The sequence below is a fragment of the Saccopteryx leptura genome, chromosome 2 (genome assembly GCF_036850995.1).
Source record: "Saccopteryx leptura isolate mSacLep1 chromosome 2, mSacLep1_pri_phased_curated, whole genome shotgun sequence".
NCBI classification, from domain to species: Eukaryota; Metazoa; Chordata; class Mammalia; order Chiroptera; family Emballonuridae; genus Saccopteryx; species Saccopteryx leptura.
This window is the reverse complement of record NC_089504.1, coordinates 31,675,955-31,689,661: the sequence shown is the minus strand read 5'-3', so window position 1 is coordinate 31,689,661 and position 13,707 is coordinate 31,675,955. Positions and strand designations below refer to the sequence as shown.

At 44.3% G+C, this 13,707-nt stretch overlaps 1 protein-coding gene across 2 annotated transcripts in view; it reads left to right on the top strand.

Moving 5' to 3' along the window:
- Positions 1 to 13,707, top strand: part of PLPPR1 (phospholipid phosphatase related 1) — a 244,445-nt gene that overhangs the window by 191,984 nt on the left and 38,754 nt on the right. For both annotated transcript variants that reach the window (XM_066367544.1, XM_066367542.1), the window contains exon 3: positions 4,173 to 4,361. In XM_066367544.1, the coding sequence (XP_066223641.1) occupies positions 4,173 to 4,361 (189 nt within the window). The remainder of the gene's footprint in view (positions 1 to 4,172; positions 4,362 to 13,707) is intronic.

Here is a 13,707-nt window from a genome sequence, read left to right as displayed (position 1 = left end):
CTTCTCCTGGCTTTGTGGCCTTCCCAGTTATCATTGTCTGTGACGTTCACTTTTCTCCATTCAGTAGAGAGTCTGGCTAGAAGCACCGTGCCCTCCACGCTGAGAGGCTGGATCTCAGATACTGGTGGGTTTTTGCCTTCTGCATCCTTGTGGAATGGTCAAAAGTTAATGCATTTTCATATATATCAGATCATCATTCTTAGAAAGAGACAGCTGAGGAAAATCCCTGGTATGGGAACTCCTTACACCTTGTTACCCACATTCTCCACCACCCGCAGCCATAACTGCCCCTTTCACACTGACATTCTCAATCCTTCCACCAACAGTTGTGTCCAGCACAGCCTCACCATCTGCTCATGTGACACCAACATTATGGCTTCCCTCCATGCATCCCTCAGTGGGCCTGGAGAAGGCAACAGCGCTGGCAAGTGTGCCAGCTGGCACCAGTGGTATAAACCTAGACAGTGATGAATCATGGCCCAGACAGGGAGGCGGAAGGGGGGACGCCGACAGCTAATTGTGCGGCATCATCAGTGCAGCGAGGCAGACCTCTGTGCTCCTGCGGGCGGAACCAACGTGCTTCTTCTGTCCCTGCAGTGAGTGCAGATGCTTCTTTTTAATATATGGTCACAAGAGAATGTTCCATAGGAAAGAAATCACATTCTGAATTGTTCTATTTTTTCATCTGTGCATCTCTATCTGACCTGTCTGGGGACTCTCCAGGAAGTGTGAGGATTGCCTGGAAATGACAGAGAGGGGTTTCTGGCCATTCTTGGGGGAGCAAAGGCAAGGTGGCTCATGCCAATGGGTTGGTTCAGTCCCATGGGCCACCCAAGTGCCCACCTACCTCTACCATCCTGGGTCTCCAAGCTTCCCCGTTCTTTACTTCATGCCCTGTGGTTAATTGATTCATTCACTCATTCATTCAGCTCTCTCTGAGTGCTGCTTTCAGAATTAAATTGGTCAGGCAGCTATTCAAAATGTCAAATTTGGGCACATGACCTTGGCTCTTCTGTTTCCGTTAATGTTGACTTGGATGTATTTGATGTTAAGACAGTTCTATGTTCTAAAATTTCTATTTTCTTTCCTACTGAATCCTTTTACCTGACACACCATATGTATACAGATGAGTGTGTGTGTGTGTGTATGTGTGTGTGTGTGTGTGTGTGTTGGCTTTTGTTTACTTTACTTCCAGCTTTCTCTTTTTAAAATAAAAGTGGTAGCACACAGGCCCAGAAATATAAAGCTCTTCCTCAGTAGAGGAAGCTAGATGCTGTTTTTGCTTTTGCTTTGTCTAAAAGCCCTCATAGATTATGCCTGTCTCCAAGCATGAATCTCCCAAGGGCTGATGATACCAATAGAGGGGCAGATGTATTTCTAGCCACATGGATGAGACACACAGCAATTCTAGATCAGCCCTGTGCAGGAGACAGACAGCCCCTGAGGCTGAGCCCCAAACTGCTGGAATCCCAACATTATCTCAGCTCCGAAACATTCAGGTCAGCTGGCTCAATTCCTTCTCATTAGGTCAACTTGGTTGACCAGTCAAGCACAAAAGAAATGGAAAGTTTATTGCCTTGACTTTATAAACTAGTTTTTGGCAAGAGTACCTGTCATCAGGGGCAGCTGTGAAGCAACTATCTCTCATTCTTATAGAAAACATTTATCCAAGTCTCTTTGCTGTTGCTATAAAGAAAAAAAATAAGTCAAATGCTGGAAACGTCAGAGATAGCTGACATGAGCGTTGGTGATATACACGTGATGCCAATAAACTTCAGGCACAGAGATACTTGCGGAACTATCCAGAGATTGCTGGATGGTTAACAGTTGTGACAGAAGGTCCACCAGGGAGGGAGAATAGAATATGCCAGATAATAAAAGAATATTGTCTTTATAGAGCCAAGAACAAGCCATGTATGAGGGATAGTGGAACAAAAGAATGATTTACAGCCTACCTGGAAAGGAAATCAGGTGGTGACAAATGTGGCCAAAAGGTGAAGACCTTTAGAGCAGGTTGGTTGGGAGTTTGTATTTGAGACACACTGCAACTGGAGATCCCCTTCTGAGCCAGGCAGGAAAGACACTGAAACAGGGAAAGTGGAAGAATGGGGGAGGAGTCTTAATCCAAATGACCCTTAAAGAAAATGATGCATTCAGCTATGGTGACAAGGAATTGCAGAGATCAGACCAAAAATAGAGGCTGTGCCTTATTCCAGAGGGTGGGGTAGAGGAGGGCAGAGTCTAAGGCTCGACTTCAACATTGTGGCTAAAGAAGTGAATAGGAAAATGGATAAAAATGCCAGACAGGGCCTCCCTGCATTAGGGTTCACCTACTTTGCCTCTCCATAACTCTCTACCCTTTTGTATATGGGACAATTCTAATGTTGTGATATAGGTGTTTTTCCCCAGGGGTCAGAAAATGTGTGTTTCTAGTCTATCTTCAACACTAACTAGTTATGACCTCGGGTTAGTCATTCCAAGGCTGGAATAGGAACTTCAGACCCCATAAATCCTGAAAAGATTATGGTTTCTCTCTACTGTCCCGTATATACTTCCAAATAAAAACTATTTTAAGCCATAAACAGTGTACCATCTTCCCAAGTTCTTATTTTCTTCCCATGATGATTATATCGATGCTTTTAAGCAAATTAACATTTAAAAATGCTCTCTCCCTCTGAGTCTTCCTGCTTTGCTGCTGTCCAGTCTCAGCACGTTTAGTTACCGGTCGATGGTTTATCAGTGGTCAGTTGTCCTTGCTGAGCCTCAGTTTTCTCATCTACGAGACAAGGATGTTAGACTAAAAGATCCCCAAGAGGCCCTGGCCGGTTGGCTCAGTGGTGGAGCGTTGGCCTGGCGTGCGGGGGACTTGGGTTGGTTCCCGGCCAGGGCACATAGGGGAGGCGCCCATTTGCTTCTCCGCCCCCCCCCCTTCCTCTCTGTCTCTCTCTTCCCCTCCCGCAGCCAAGGCTCCATTGGAGCAGGGATGGCCCGGGCGCTGGGGATGGCTCCTTGGCCTCTGCCCCAGGCGCTGGAGTGGCTCTGGTCGCAGCAGAGCGACGCCCCAGAGGGGCAGAACATCGCCCCCTGGTGGGCAGAGCTTCGCCCCTGGTGGGCGGGCTGGGTGGATCCCAGTTGGGCGCATGTGGGAGTCTGTCTGACTGTCTCTCCCCGTTTCCAGCTTCAGAAAAATGCAAAAAAATAAAATTAAATTAAAAAAAAATAAAAGATCCCCAAGATCTCTTCCAGTTTAATTTCCCATAATTTGATAACCTCAAAACCCTTTTCTATCTACCTTTATTAATATCTTATCTTGGCCTTTTGGCTTCTTCCAAATATGAATGAGAAAAATAATATCGGCATTTCCATATCCTCACAACTCCTCATACCTATTAAAGGCAATGCCTTGGTGAATATATGGGACATTTCTGAGTCAAATTGAAAGAGTAATTGAGTCCCTTTTCATGTCTAACCTTATGAAAGATACATGTCTGTACTAAGATGTGATCAGCAGCGGCGTCCTTGATTTACTGGTGGAAAGCATGTTGCAATAAAGGCGAAAGCTTTTTGGAAAAGGATAAAGGTTTTAAGTGATGTAGGACACCTGTACTGTTTTCATCCCTGCCAATAATTTACAGTCTGGTTCTGAAAATTTCCCTTAACCTCAAACTAAATTCTAGGCTTTAACTTTCCTGTTTGTTCATTGATTCATCCACTCGTTAGTGATTTAACTGCCTCTAATATTTTATAACGAGGTAAGTCTAGCTCTCATAGTTTGTGAAATTTCTCGTGAACAGATCTCACATCTACATCTTGCCAGTTCTATGCCACTGCCCTTTGACTGTTCACCTCTGTCCTGCATGGAAATAGTATCGCCTTGGTTCCCACCCATCCTGTGAGAGGGCAGCAGCAGAAGCTGGGTCTCTCCGCGAGCCTTGCTCTGGGGTGCCTCTCCGATGGGAGCTGTGCATTATTTGCCGGAAGGGTTAGATAACAGATGTTACAAGGCAGACGGGAGAGCGCACGCTCCCGGAGCCCGGAGCATGCTGAGCCAGTCACGCACACGCTCGCCAATGCCAATACCAGGAGAGCTGCCGGGGTGATGGAGGGACTGTGCTCTGAGGGCCGCTCCGAAGCCCTGCTAATGTCTCTGTGTGGCCATGCTGTATTTTCAGCTTGTCATCATGGCTGGGACAGTGCTGCTTGCCTACTACTTCGAATGCACTGACACTTTTCAGGTGCATATCCAAGGATTCTTCTGTCAGGACGGAGACTTACTGAAGCCTTACCCGGGGACAGAGGAAGAAAGCTTCATCACCCCTCTGGTGCTCTACTGTGTGCTGGCTGCCATCCCGACTGCTATTGTAAGTACAGAAATAGACCTCCCTCTTTGTTGTCAGGAACTGAACAACATTTCCTGTCTGCCTTTTCTCCTCTTCCCTCTCTTCCTGGGCATTCCGCAGCTGCCTTATCAGGGGTGTCCTATTTCAGCCAAAACAGAGCTCTGCAGAAGAGCTCATTAAAACAGGTCTTGTCCCCTATGTACCTTTTGTTTTAGGGTAGCCGAATGAAATATATATATAATTTTAAAGCATGTGTGAATGCCACAAATCAACAGTCATGGTTGGGACTAATGTGTTAGGTATAGTTACTGTGCTCTTAAAAATACATACAGTGGGTCCTGTGAATTAAGAAAAGGTCTTGAATGTAAATGTGGGTGTTGATAAAAAGCCTGGATCAGAGTGGAATAGAAACCCCCAGGCCTGGATCTCCCGCTGTTTTGATTGAACTTCCAGAGAGGCCGGCCAGAGATGAGAGAAATCGCTTGACCTGAAGTGTACAGCGATTCATTCTCGATGGCTCTGACTCTGTTCACGTTACATCACATTCAGTTAAGTTATAACTTTACCATCATTTATTTTATTCTTTTCTCTCATGAGGCCAAATAAAAAGGGGGTGGGGGGAGGGGGGCCAGCCAATCCTTTAGGGAGAGTGTTTCAAAGCATAATGCTCACATATCTGGAAAAAGTGATTTAACACTAAGACATTTTCATTTTAAAAATGACTTTGTGAGGGTTTTAAAACAAACATTTCCGTGTCTAAACATGCTATAAGGTCAGATTGACTGGGATGTAACCTCAGCAGTCATTTCTTCTAAAAGATGCCTCCTCCTCAACTCTCATCCTCCCCACGGGCCCTCTCCCCCGCCCTCTCCCCTCTCTTTTGGGAAATAATAAAAATGCTTACTGGCATGCTGGGGAATGTACTGATTGCTCAGACATTTAACTCAAGTATTGTTTTCTATGCAAATTTTTTGCTTGCTTTAAGATGAGAAATGGAATAGAATTTTGAAAGGTAATGTGGACATAATGAATCAGAATGCTTTAAGTTCATTTTGATTATTGATCCTAGGCTCAACAAGCTTCCCTTAAATGACAAGACTTTACTGTAGTGTTTACGGACAGCGCTGATAAAACATGATGTATCCGACTGGTTAATAACACAGGCTTTGCAATCTGACATGCCTAGATTCACGTCCTGACTATGTGACTTCAAGGAAGTCACTCTATTGTCTCCTCCCCACACACACAAAAAAGGGGATAATGTAACTATTTTATACAGTCGTCTTCAGACTTAAATAACATGATTCATATACATTGACTTAACACAGGATCTGGCATGTACTAAGAGGTCAAAAGTAGGAAAAAAAGAACCTGGCTGGAAACTGTCTTTTGTCCTCTTCAGTGTCACAGACCAACTTCCTCTACATAAAGAGAATGAGATCCCACTGAGAACCGTGGGAACACCTCCTCTTCAGAGTAATGGGACATGTGCCCTCCCCCAGAGGAAGGCTGATCTCTGTATCCCTCATACCTTTACCTGACTTATCCTTTCTCGCCAGCCTGGGAATAAGAAAGCATGAATAACACCTTTCTTATATCTCAAAAGGCAACACACTCCATTCCCCAAATAAAACCAGGAGGTCACATCGGGTTTGGTCTGAAATGGGTTAATAGTAGCTCTACCTGGAGACAGTGGGCTTAGTCTGGGATCAGATCCTGGTTTCTTTCTGTCTTGTAAGCATTTCACTTTCTTATATGTTCAGACATGAATCTCTGAGTGATCCCTTGACTTACTAAAACATTTTCCTCTCTTCTTCATCGACCCAAGAAAGAGCATTACCTAGGTTCTCTTATAATTATTGTAATTATAGTTTTTTTTTCCATTAAAAAATACGGAAAGGCAGGAAACAGATTAATAAAACTTACTCATTAAAGAAAACAGTGAATCAAAATATAATAGAATTGATAAATAAAATCAGGTGTTAATTCTATGAAAACTAAAATTTACAACCCTTAGCTAGTCTAATATAAGAAAGGCAAAAGTAACAAAAGTTAAGAAAAAATATGTATAAGTAAAAATACATAAACCTTTAAACTTATACAAATTGTACAGTTCTGTGTTAATCAATGCTTGCATCTCAATAAAATGAATAATATTCTATGACAAGGTAATTTACTAACAATACCTTAAAAAGATGTAGAAAAGCTGAACAGATGAATAACAATAGAATAAATGTTTAAACATGTCTAAAATTTATCAAACAAAATACTACTGGGGACATATAACTGTAGTATAAATTCCTCCAAACATTCAAGAAATAGAAAATCTGTAACTATATAAATGATCCAGAGCCTAAAGCTTTTATTTTAGTTTTTTGTATTTTTCTGAAGTGAGAAGCTGGGAGGCAGAGAGACAAACTCGCACATGCACCTGACCAAGATCCACCTGGCAAGCCCTCTAGGGGGCGATGTTCTGCCCATCTGGGGCATTGCTCCATTGAAACCGGAGCCATTCTAGTGCCTGAGGCAGAGGCCATGAAGCCATCCTCAGCACCCAGGCCAAGTTTGCTCCAGTGGAGCCTTGGCTGTGGTAGCAGAGGAGAAAGAGCGAGAGAAAGCAGAGGGGGAAGGGTAGAGAAGCAGATGGGTGCTTCTCTTGTGTGCCCTGGCCGGGAATCGAACCCAGGACTTTCACACGCTGGGCTGATGTTCTACCGCTGAGCCAACTAGCCAGGGCCCAGAACCTAAAGCTTTTAAATGCATGTTACCAAGTAAGAAAAATATGGATTTCTAACACTTCGAAAATCTACATAAATACCCACAAAGCAGCCTCTATTGTAACAAAGTCTCACTTAGGATTGTTGATGTAAGCATATAGAAAAGGACTGACAGATTTGTCTACCCACAAATAAATATTCCTATCAAAAGAAAAAGTTAATAAAATGTGCAAAAGGGTTTGCAGCATGTGAGACTAAACTGTAAATATCCTTAATACTTAAGATGAACTTCCCAAAGTAAAAATTGAAGACAAGAAAAAACAATTAGCAAAATAATAAATTGACTGTGTGCATATAAGCATTTCTAAACTAATAAATTATCAAAGATAAGTAATTTTTTAATACAGCATTTTTTCCCATTTAAAATTGATGAATATTTTAAAGAAACACAGTCCATGTTGTTGAAGGTGCAGATACTTTTATGCAATTCTAGTTAATGTGGAAACTGCTATTTTCTTTCTGAAAAGCAGCTTGTCAAAGTTGTATTCAGAGTTTTTTTATAAACTTCAGACCCAATTAGTAATTCCATTTTCTGATTTTACTTTAAGGAAATACTCAGAGTTTTACATAAATACGAAGATTTATCTATAGGGATTTTCATCTCAGCAATGGTTTAAGTAGTTAAAAACTTGAAATTAGAGGATTGTATAAATATATTATGAGGCAGTTATGTTTTTGAAACACCTTTAATAGCAATGAAACATGCTTGTGATTGGTTGTTAAGCTTTTTAAAAGGCTGAAAACTGCATATCCTATTGCAAGGGAAACCTTTTTTCCTTCTACAAGAGGATCGAACTTCTCTTAATTCTCTGGCTCTGCTTCCCTAGAAAAAGAGAAAGATGATATGTATCTATGTTACTAGGCAAAATTAACCACTGATTGGTGAATTGGACTCATCTGGACTCAGAGAATGATAATTACCCAAGGAGGTACCAGGCTCTGACTTCCAAAACCTGTGACTCTGGAAACCTGGCATGTCCATGTTGGGACCATAAAAGCTATGCCTATGGAGTTGCATATATTGACTCCTATAGGGCATGAGACTTTTCAGCCAGGGTGGCTTCTGCATCCCTTTATATACCTGTGGTCTCCTTACACCTGAGCTGCAATGCTCTGCTGGACAGCGGCAAGGACATGTGCTGAAAAGGAACAAAAATGATGCTGCCCTGTTGGCAAGGTATGGTTCCTTCCAACGGAACCATGCCAAATGGAGGATGTGGTTGTCTGTGGGTCTGAATATTTACCTAATAGGCCCTCAGAAGATACCTTGTGTGTGTTTCAAGTATAATCCCAAATGTATACTTATGTATAAAAGGACTAGTAATATATAAACTAAAATGTACAGCGATTATCTCTGAGTGTTCATGGTATAGTTAATTTTTTTTCTTCTCTTTCATACTTTTCTATATTTCTTTCCAATTTTACCTGAATGCATATTATTTTCAAATCACAAGATATATTTTTAAAACAAATGGTATATTCCAGTTCTTCTGGTAATAATTATTGTGGGTGGAGTGCAGAACACATTCTTAGCAGCTGTGACTGATACAATGCTGTGAGAATACTCCAGCTCCCAGAACCCTCCTGGGCATACCCAGGAAGGGACTCGCCTGCTTTGGGAAAGTGACTTTAGCTCCAACCACACAGCTCCCTGATCTTTTCAACCATTGGCTTTGAGGAACACGCTGTGACACCCTATAGGCTGAACCTATCTATATAAGCTTACTTACTTCCTGAATAAAGTGGATCTGCATCACTGAACCTGGTCCCTGGAGTCAGGTCTTTGCATCTCTGTCATCCTCACCCCCGGCAGGACTTGTCCACAACTGGCACCCAACGTGGGGCATGGACCTAACCAGCATCCAAGGGACAGGTGAGTGACCTTCTGCAATGGGAAACCTTCTCCCCCACTCTTGAGCCCCGCAGGCTCGAGCCCTGCATGCCCTATTGCAGAGTAGGCGAGTTGAAGTTTGTGAAAAGGATTCCTATACTTACTGGGAGATTCTCTCTGGTCTCAATCCCTGGATTGAGGACATGCCCCTCTGGGACCCGGATACTTGGGCCTGAGCTCTCTGATGCATTCGTTTGGCTGAGGTGCGTGGGGGGCAAACCTTCCCTCTCGGCCTCACTCCTGCCTTATTGGCAATATGCACTTGCTTGACCAGTGCTCCTCCTGGGGACCCTCTGCTGGTGCCAAAGATATTGCAGGCTGCCTCTCTCTCTGAGGAGCCCCCACCTTCCTATTCGCCTCTCTCCACTGAAGAGGAAAGTAGTTTAGCCTCTGAGTTTGACAAAATCGCAGCTGAGCGCGCAGAAACGAAACCAACCAAATTGCTAACTGCACCATCAGCTCTGCCGCCAGAAGAAGTGAAAGTCGCTACTTCCGCATTCCCTGCCAGGGCTCAATGCCCCATCCCAGCCTTTCAGATGCCATTTTCTACCCCAGCTTTAATTTAATCAGTCATAGACTGATTTCCTGGACTATGACGGGAGTGAGCATTGGCTCCTTCGTTGGATGGACTTAGGATTTTGGACAATGTGAAATACCCTGATGGGGGTGGGGAGCAGCTTAGCTGGAGGCCATCCCCTGCCCTGAGAAGCTTTTTCCATGACTAGCTTTAACTCCAACACGTGTTCCTGCTGCAGACCCATGGGCCAGCCTATATACCCCCATGTGTCTTTTTTCTTTCTGTCTGCCTGTCTTGTCTATTTTTCTGAATCTCTCGCTCTCTCTCTCCCCTGCCCCTCTCTCTGAAATGATGCTGGAAGGACCCAGCCATGGCACAGTGGCAGGGATCACACCCTCTTCTAACGCAAGGGAGAGGTTATGCTCATGTTTTTCAGCCAATTTGGATCCCAGGAACCCCCCAACCTGCTTGACAGGGTTTCTTGGGCACCCACTAAATGGTTCAGTCTTCACCTGTCCAAAGCCACAGCCCTGGCCTCCTCCACACCAACTATGCCTGAGGGGAGGAGGTCCTCAGCACTCCAGAAGAAGATCTCGTGGCTGGCATGCATGCCCCATCACCTGGGGGGATGTGAAGGCTTTGGCGGGGCGGGCCCAGAGAATTGCCCCTGATGGGCCCCCAGGCCCTGGTGCTCTGTTCTTGCTTATGTGTGCTATAGTAACCACTGACTCCCAGACGCAGGCGGCAGCAGCCTGGGGCTCGAGCCCAGCAGCGCAATCTAGTGTTTTCAGTTCATCTTTGGAGGATGAGGAGAATTTGGCCGGAGTTGCGATTCGCAGACTCTAGAAGGTAAACCATGGCAGCTGTGGCAGGAGGATGAATGGAAGCCAGGCTTGCATCGCCTAGTGGCTGCTGGAACAGCAGGGAGTGCCTACTAAGCTGCTGGTGGGTTCGCTGACATTTTGGGTCATAGGGGTGGATGCCGTCATGCTGTCCGGAGCAGAGATGGAAATCCTGACTGCAATTGCCACATGTTCCTCTTTGGGACAGTGTAAGACCTGCCAGGATGGCTGATGCCCCATGTGCGTGGACTGATTTCCTGGACTATGACGGGAGTGAGCATTGGCTCCTTTGTTGGATGGACTTAGGATTTTGGACAATGTGAAATACCCTGATGGGGGTGGGGAGCAGCTTAGCTGGAGGCTATCCCCTGCCCTGAGAAGCTTTTTCCATGACTAGAAAGAAGGCCGAGGACATTTTGTGCTTTTGGCAAAGTGCTCAGAGACTGGTGAAATGTACCTTTGTAATTGTTGAAATTGTATGAGTTGTCATGTTGTTGTAATTTGTGTAATGTGCCTTGCAACCATATGCAGTACGCAGCCCGCAGCAAGTCATCTGTTCCGTGTTTGGGACCTTTGTGGGAAGGGGGCGTGCATGGACCTACGTCCATTTTTTACAATCAAAATGGAACTGTGTTTAATGGCACCTAGAAGGTCTCTGTAACACAATGGGAGGGAAATGACATCCCGACCCCTAGGATGAATCCCCTGTTTAAGACCCCCATTCTATTTCCTAACTAGTCAAACATTACAGAAGCTTGCCTCATTGTTTAATCCAGCTAATCTATTAGCATATAGTATAATAGGTATTATAGTTGTTTTAGTTCTACTAGGGTTCTGTTGCATAACGTGTAGCATTCAGAAGCTAAAACAACAGCAAGCTGTCATTCATCAAGTCCAATTGGCCTTAATTAAAAGAGAAGGGGGAGATGTGGGTGGAGCGCAGAGCACATTCCTAGCAGCTGTGGCTGATGCAATGCTGTGAGAATACTCCAGCTCCCAGAACCCTCCTGGGCATACCCAGGAAGGGAGCTCACCCACTTTAAGGAAGTGACTTAGCGCCAACCACACAGCTCCCTGATCTTTTCAGCCATTGGCTTTGAGGAACACGCTGTAACACCCTATAGCTGAACCTATCTACATAAACTTGCTTACTTTCTGAATAAAGTGGATCTGCATCACTGAACCTGGTCCCTGGAGTTGGGTCTTTGCGTCTCCATTGTCCTCACCCCCAGCAGGACTTGTCCACAAATTATGAAATGGTAGTCTTTAATAAGACTTAAAAATGGAAATTCTAAAAAGCAAAGACACATATGGCCACAAAACAAAAATAGGAAGCAACCTTGTGAAGAATTTTCTCTTCTCTCTGGGCAAAAATTATGGATCTTTTCTACTAAGCTTTTCAGCAGACACTCTTCTCCAGGTTACACAGTTTGATCATATCTCCCTCTATCAATCACTTTCCCCAGATGACACACATTGACACCAGGGCCAAACGCTCCAATGGGGAGCCAAGGTAATGTGGTCAGTGAACATGAACTGAATATTAGGAACCTAAAGTTCTACTCCAGCTCTCAAATATGAAATCCTGATTCAGACTTGCTATTTCTTTGCTTCTCCAGGTGAAAATGTGACCAAGAATGCTGGTAGGAACCAAGAATGCTGGTAGGCTCTCAAGATACCATACTTCCCCATGTATAAGATGCTCCCATGTATAAGATGTACCTTAATTTTAGAGCCCAAAATTTGAAAAAAGAAATGTATTACCTAAAGTATTGAACTCAATTTTTATTCATTATAAAATTCATACAACTCCTCATCACTGTCAAAACTCCCACCCATTAGCTTGTCCTCATCTGTGTCTGATGACGAATCACTGTTTTCAACAATGAGCACAAAAACAAGTGTGAAAAGGAGGGAAATGCAAGTAAAAAATTCTACAACCACTGTATAAGATGCACCCAGTTTTCAGACACCAAATTTTTCCAAAAAAATGTGCATCTTATACATGGGGAAATACAGTATGTGATGAGAAATAGTTCATAAATGACAGTGATTAAGAAAAACATCTTTGAATCTACTTATATTCTGCAATCTTGCCTAATTCATTCTTACAACATGCCAATGAGATAGAAAAGAGACATCTCAAAGGACACGGTCCAGCTTCCTTCCTTTTTGAGTTGAGAACACTGAGACTTATCTAGGTCAAAGGATTTGCTGACGGTCCCAGTTATGTACGTGACTGGGCAGATATGGTTCTGCTTTTATTTTTTTTCCCGAACAAGGGGCATTGCTAGAAACCAGGGTTGATTTTAGCTGATGGGTTCATGGCAGGGAGCCATGTGGCCTTTGAACACTGCTGATGGTGCTTTATCTTCCCCCAAGACCTGAAAATCAGGGAGTGAGCAGCATCAGGACGGAAAGCAGGACTCTCCTGATGCTCAGGGACGTTGCCCAGGAGCAAGGGGCTGTGTTCATTTCTTCTGCCCCATCGAGGGAGGGATGGCTCATCTGAAAGCAGCCTTTGCTGAGCCACAGGGACACAGTTCCCAAGAACCTGACCCATCCCAGGCCCTGCTTCTGAGTGTGCACCCTTCATTCTCTTTACCTGCAGACTCAGCCTACTGAGATTTGATCTGTCAAGTGAGGCAGGGACCCCAAGCATGGCTTGACCTCCGGTAATTGTGTGACCGCTGGTAAGTCATGTTCCCTCTTCAGTGCGACTTCTCATCTGTAAATAAAAGGAGGGGTTGGGCTAAATGATTTCCAAGTCCTTTCCAGTTCTAATACTTCATGAAAGCTAGACAAAGAACATACCAGTCGGTAGGGCTCCTCGCGTCAGACTCCCAACCCCCAGGTCTCGACTTTCCTTCTGGAGTTCAATGTGACACTTCTGTACTTGGTCGCGTGTTTCATAGAACTGGAGTTTTTTGGTTTTGTTTTCTGTTTTTATTTTTGTGTTCCTCCTTAAACCCATTTCCTATTTTTCCTGGAGTCAAAAGAAGGCAAGACTCCTCTGGGGTACCTTGTGTTGGCACTAACTGAACAGCAGTCTTCGAAAAAGTAGCTCAGTCTGGACCAATCCTCGGTTTCCTCTGCATTCTCAATCACGTTAGCCATAGAAAAGCTTTGCACCCTACGCTGCTGTGTGTCTCTGTGGATGGGCATTAACAACTGCATTCAGACTGCAGGGACGCACCAGAAAGGGATGAGGAAAAGACAACCCCTGTTTGGCCTGTCATTTCTTGTTTCTCCTTTTGTGCTTTGCTGTCAGAAAAGATCAGCATCATGTTGAGGCAAAGCCATGTGGGGTAAACTGCACAGGGACAGGCCACTGCTATCC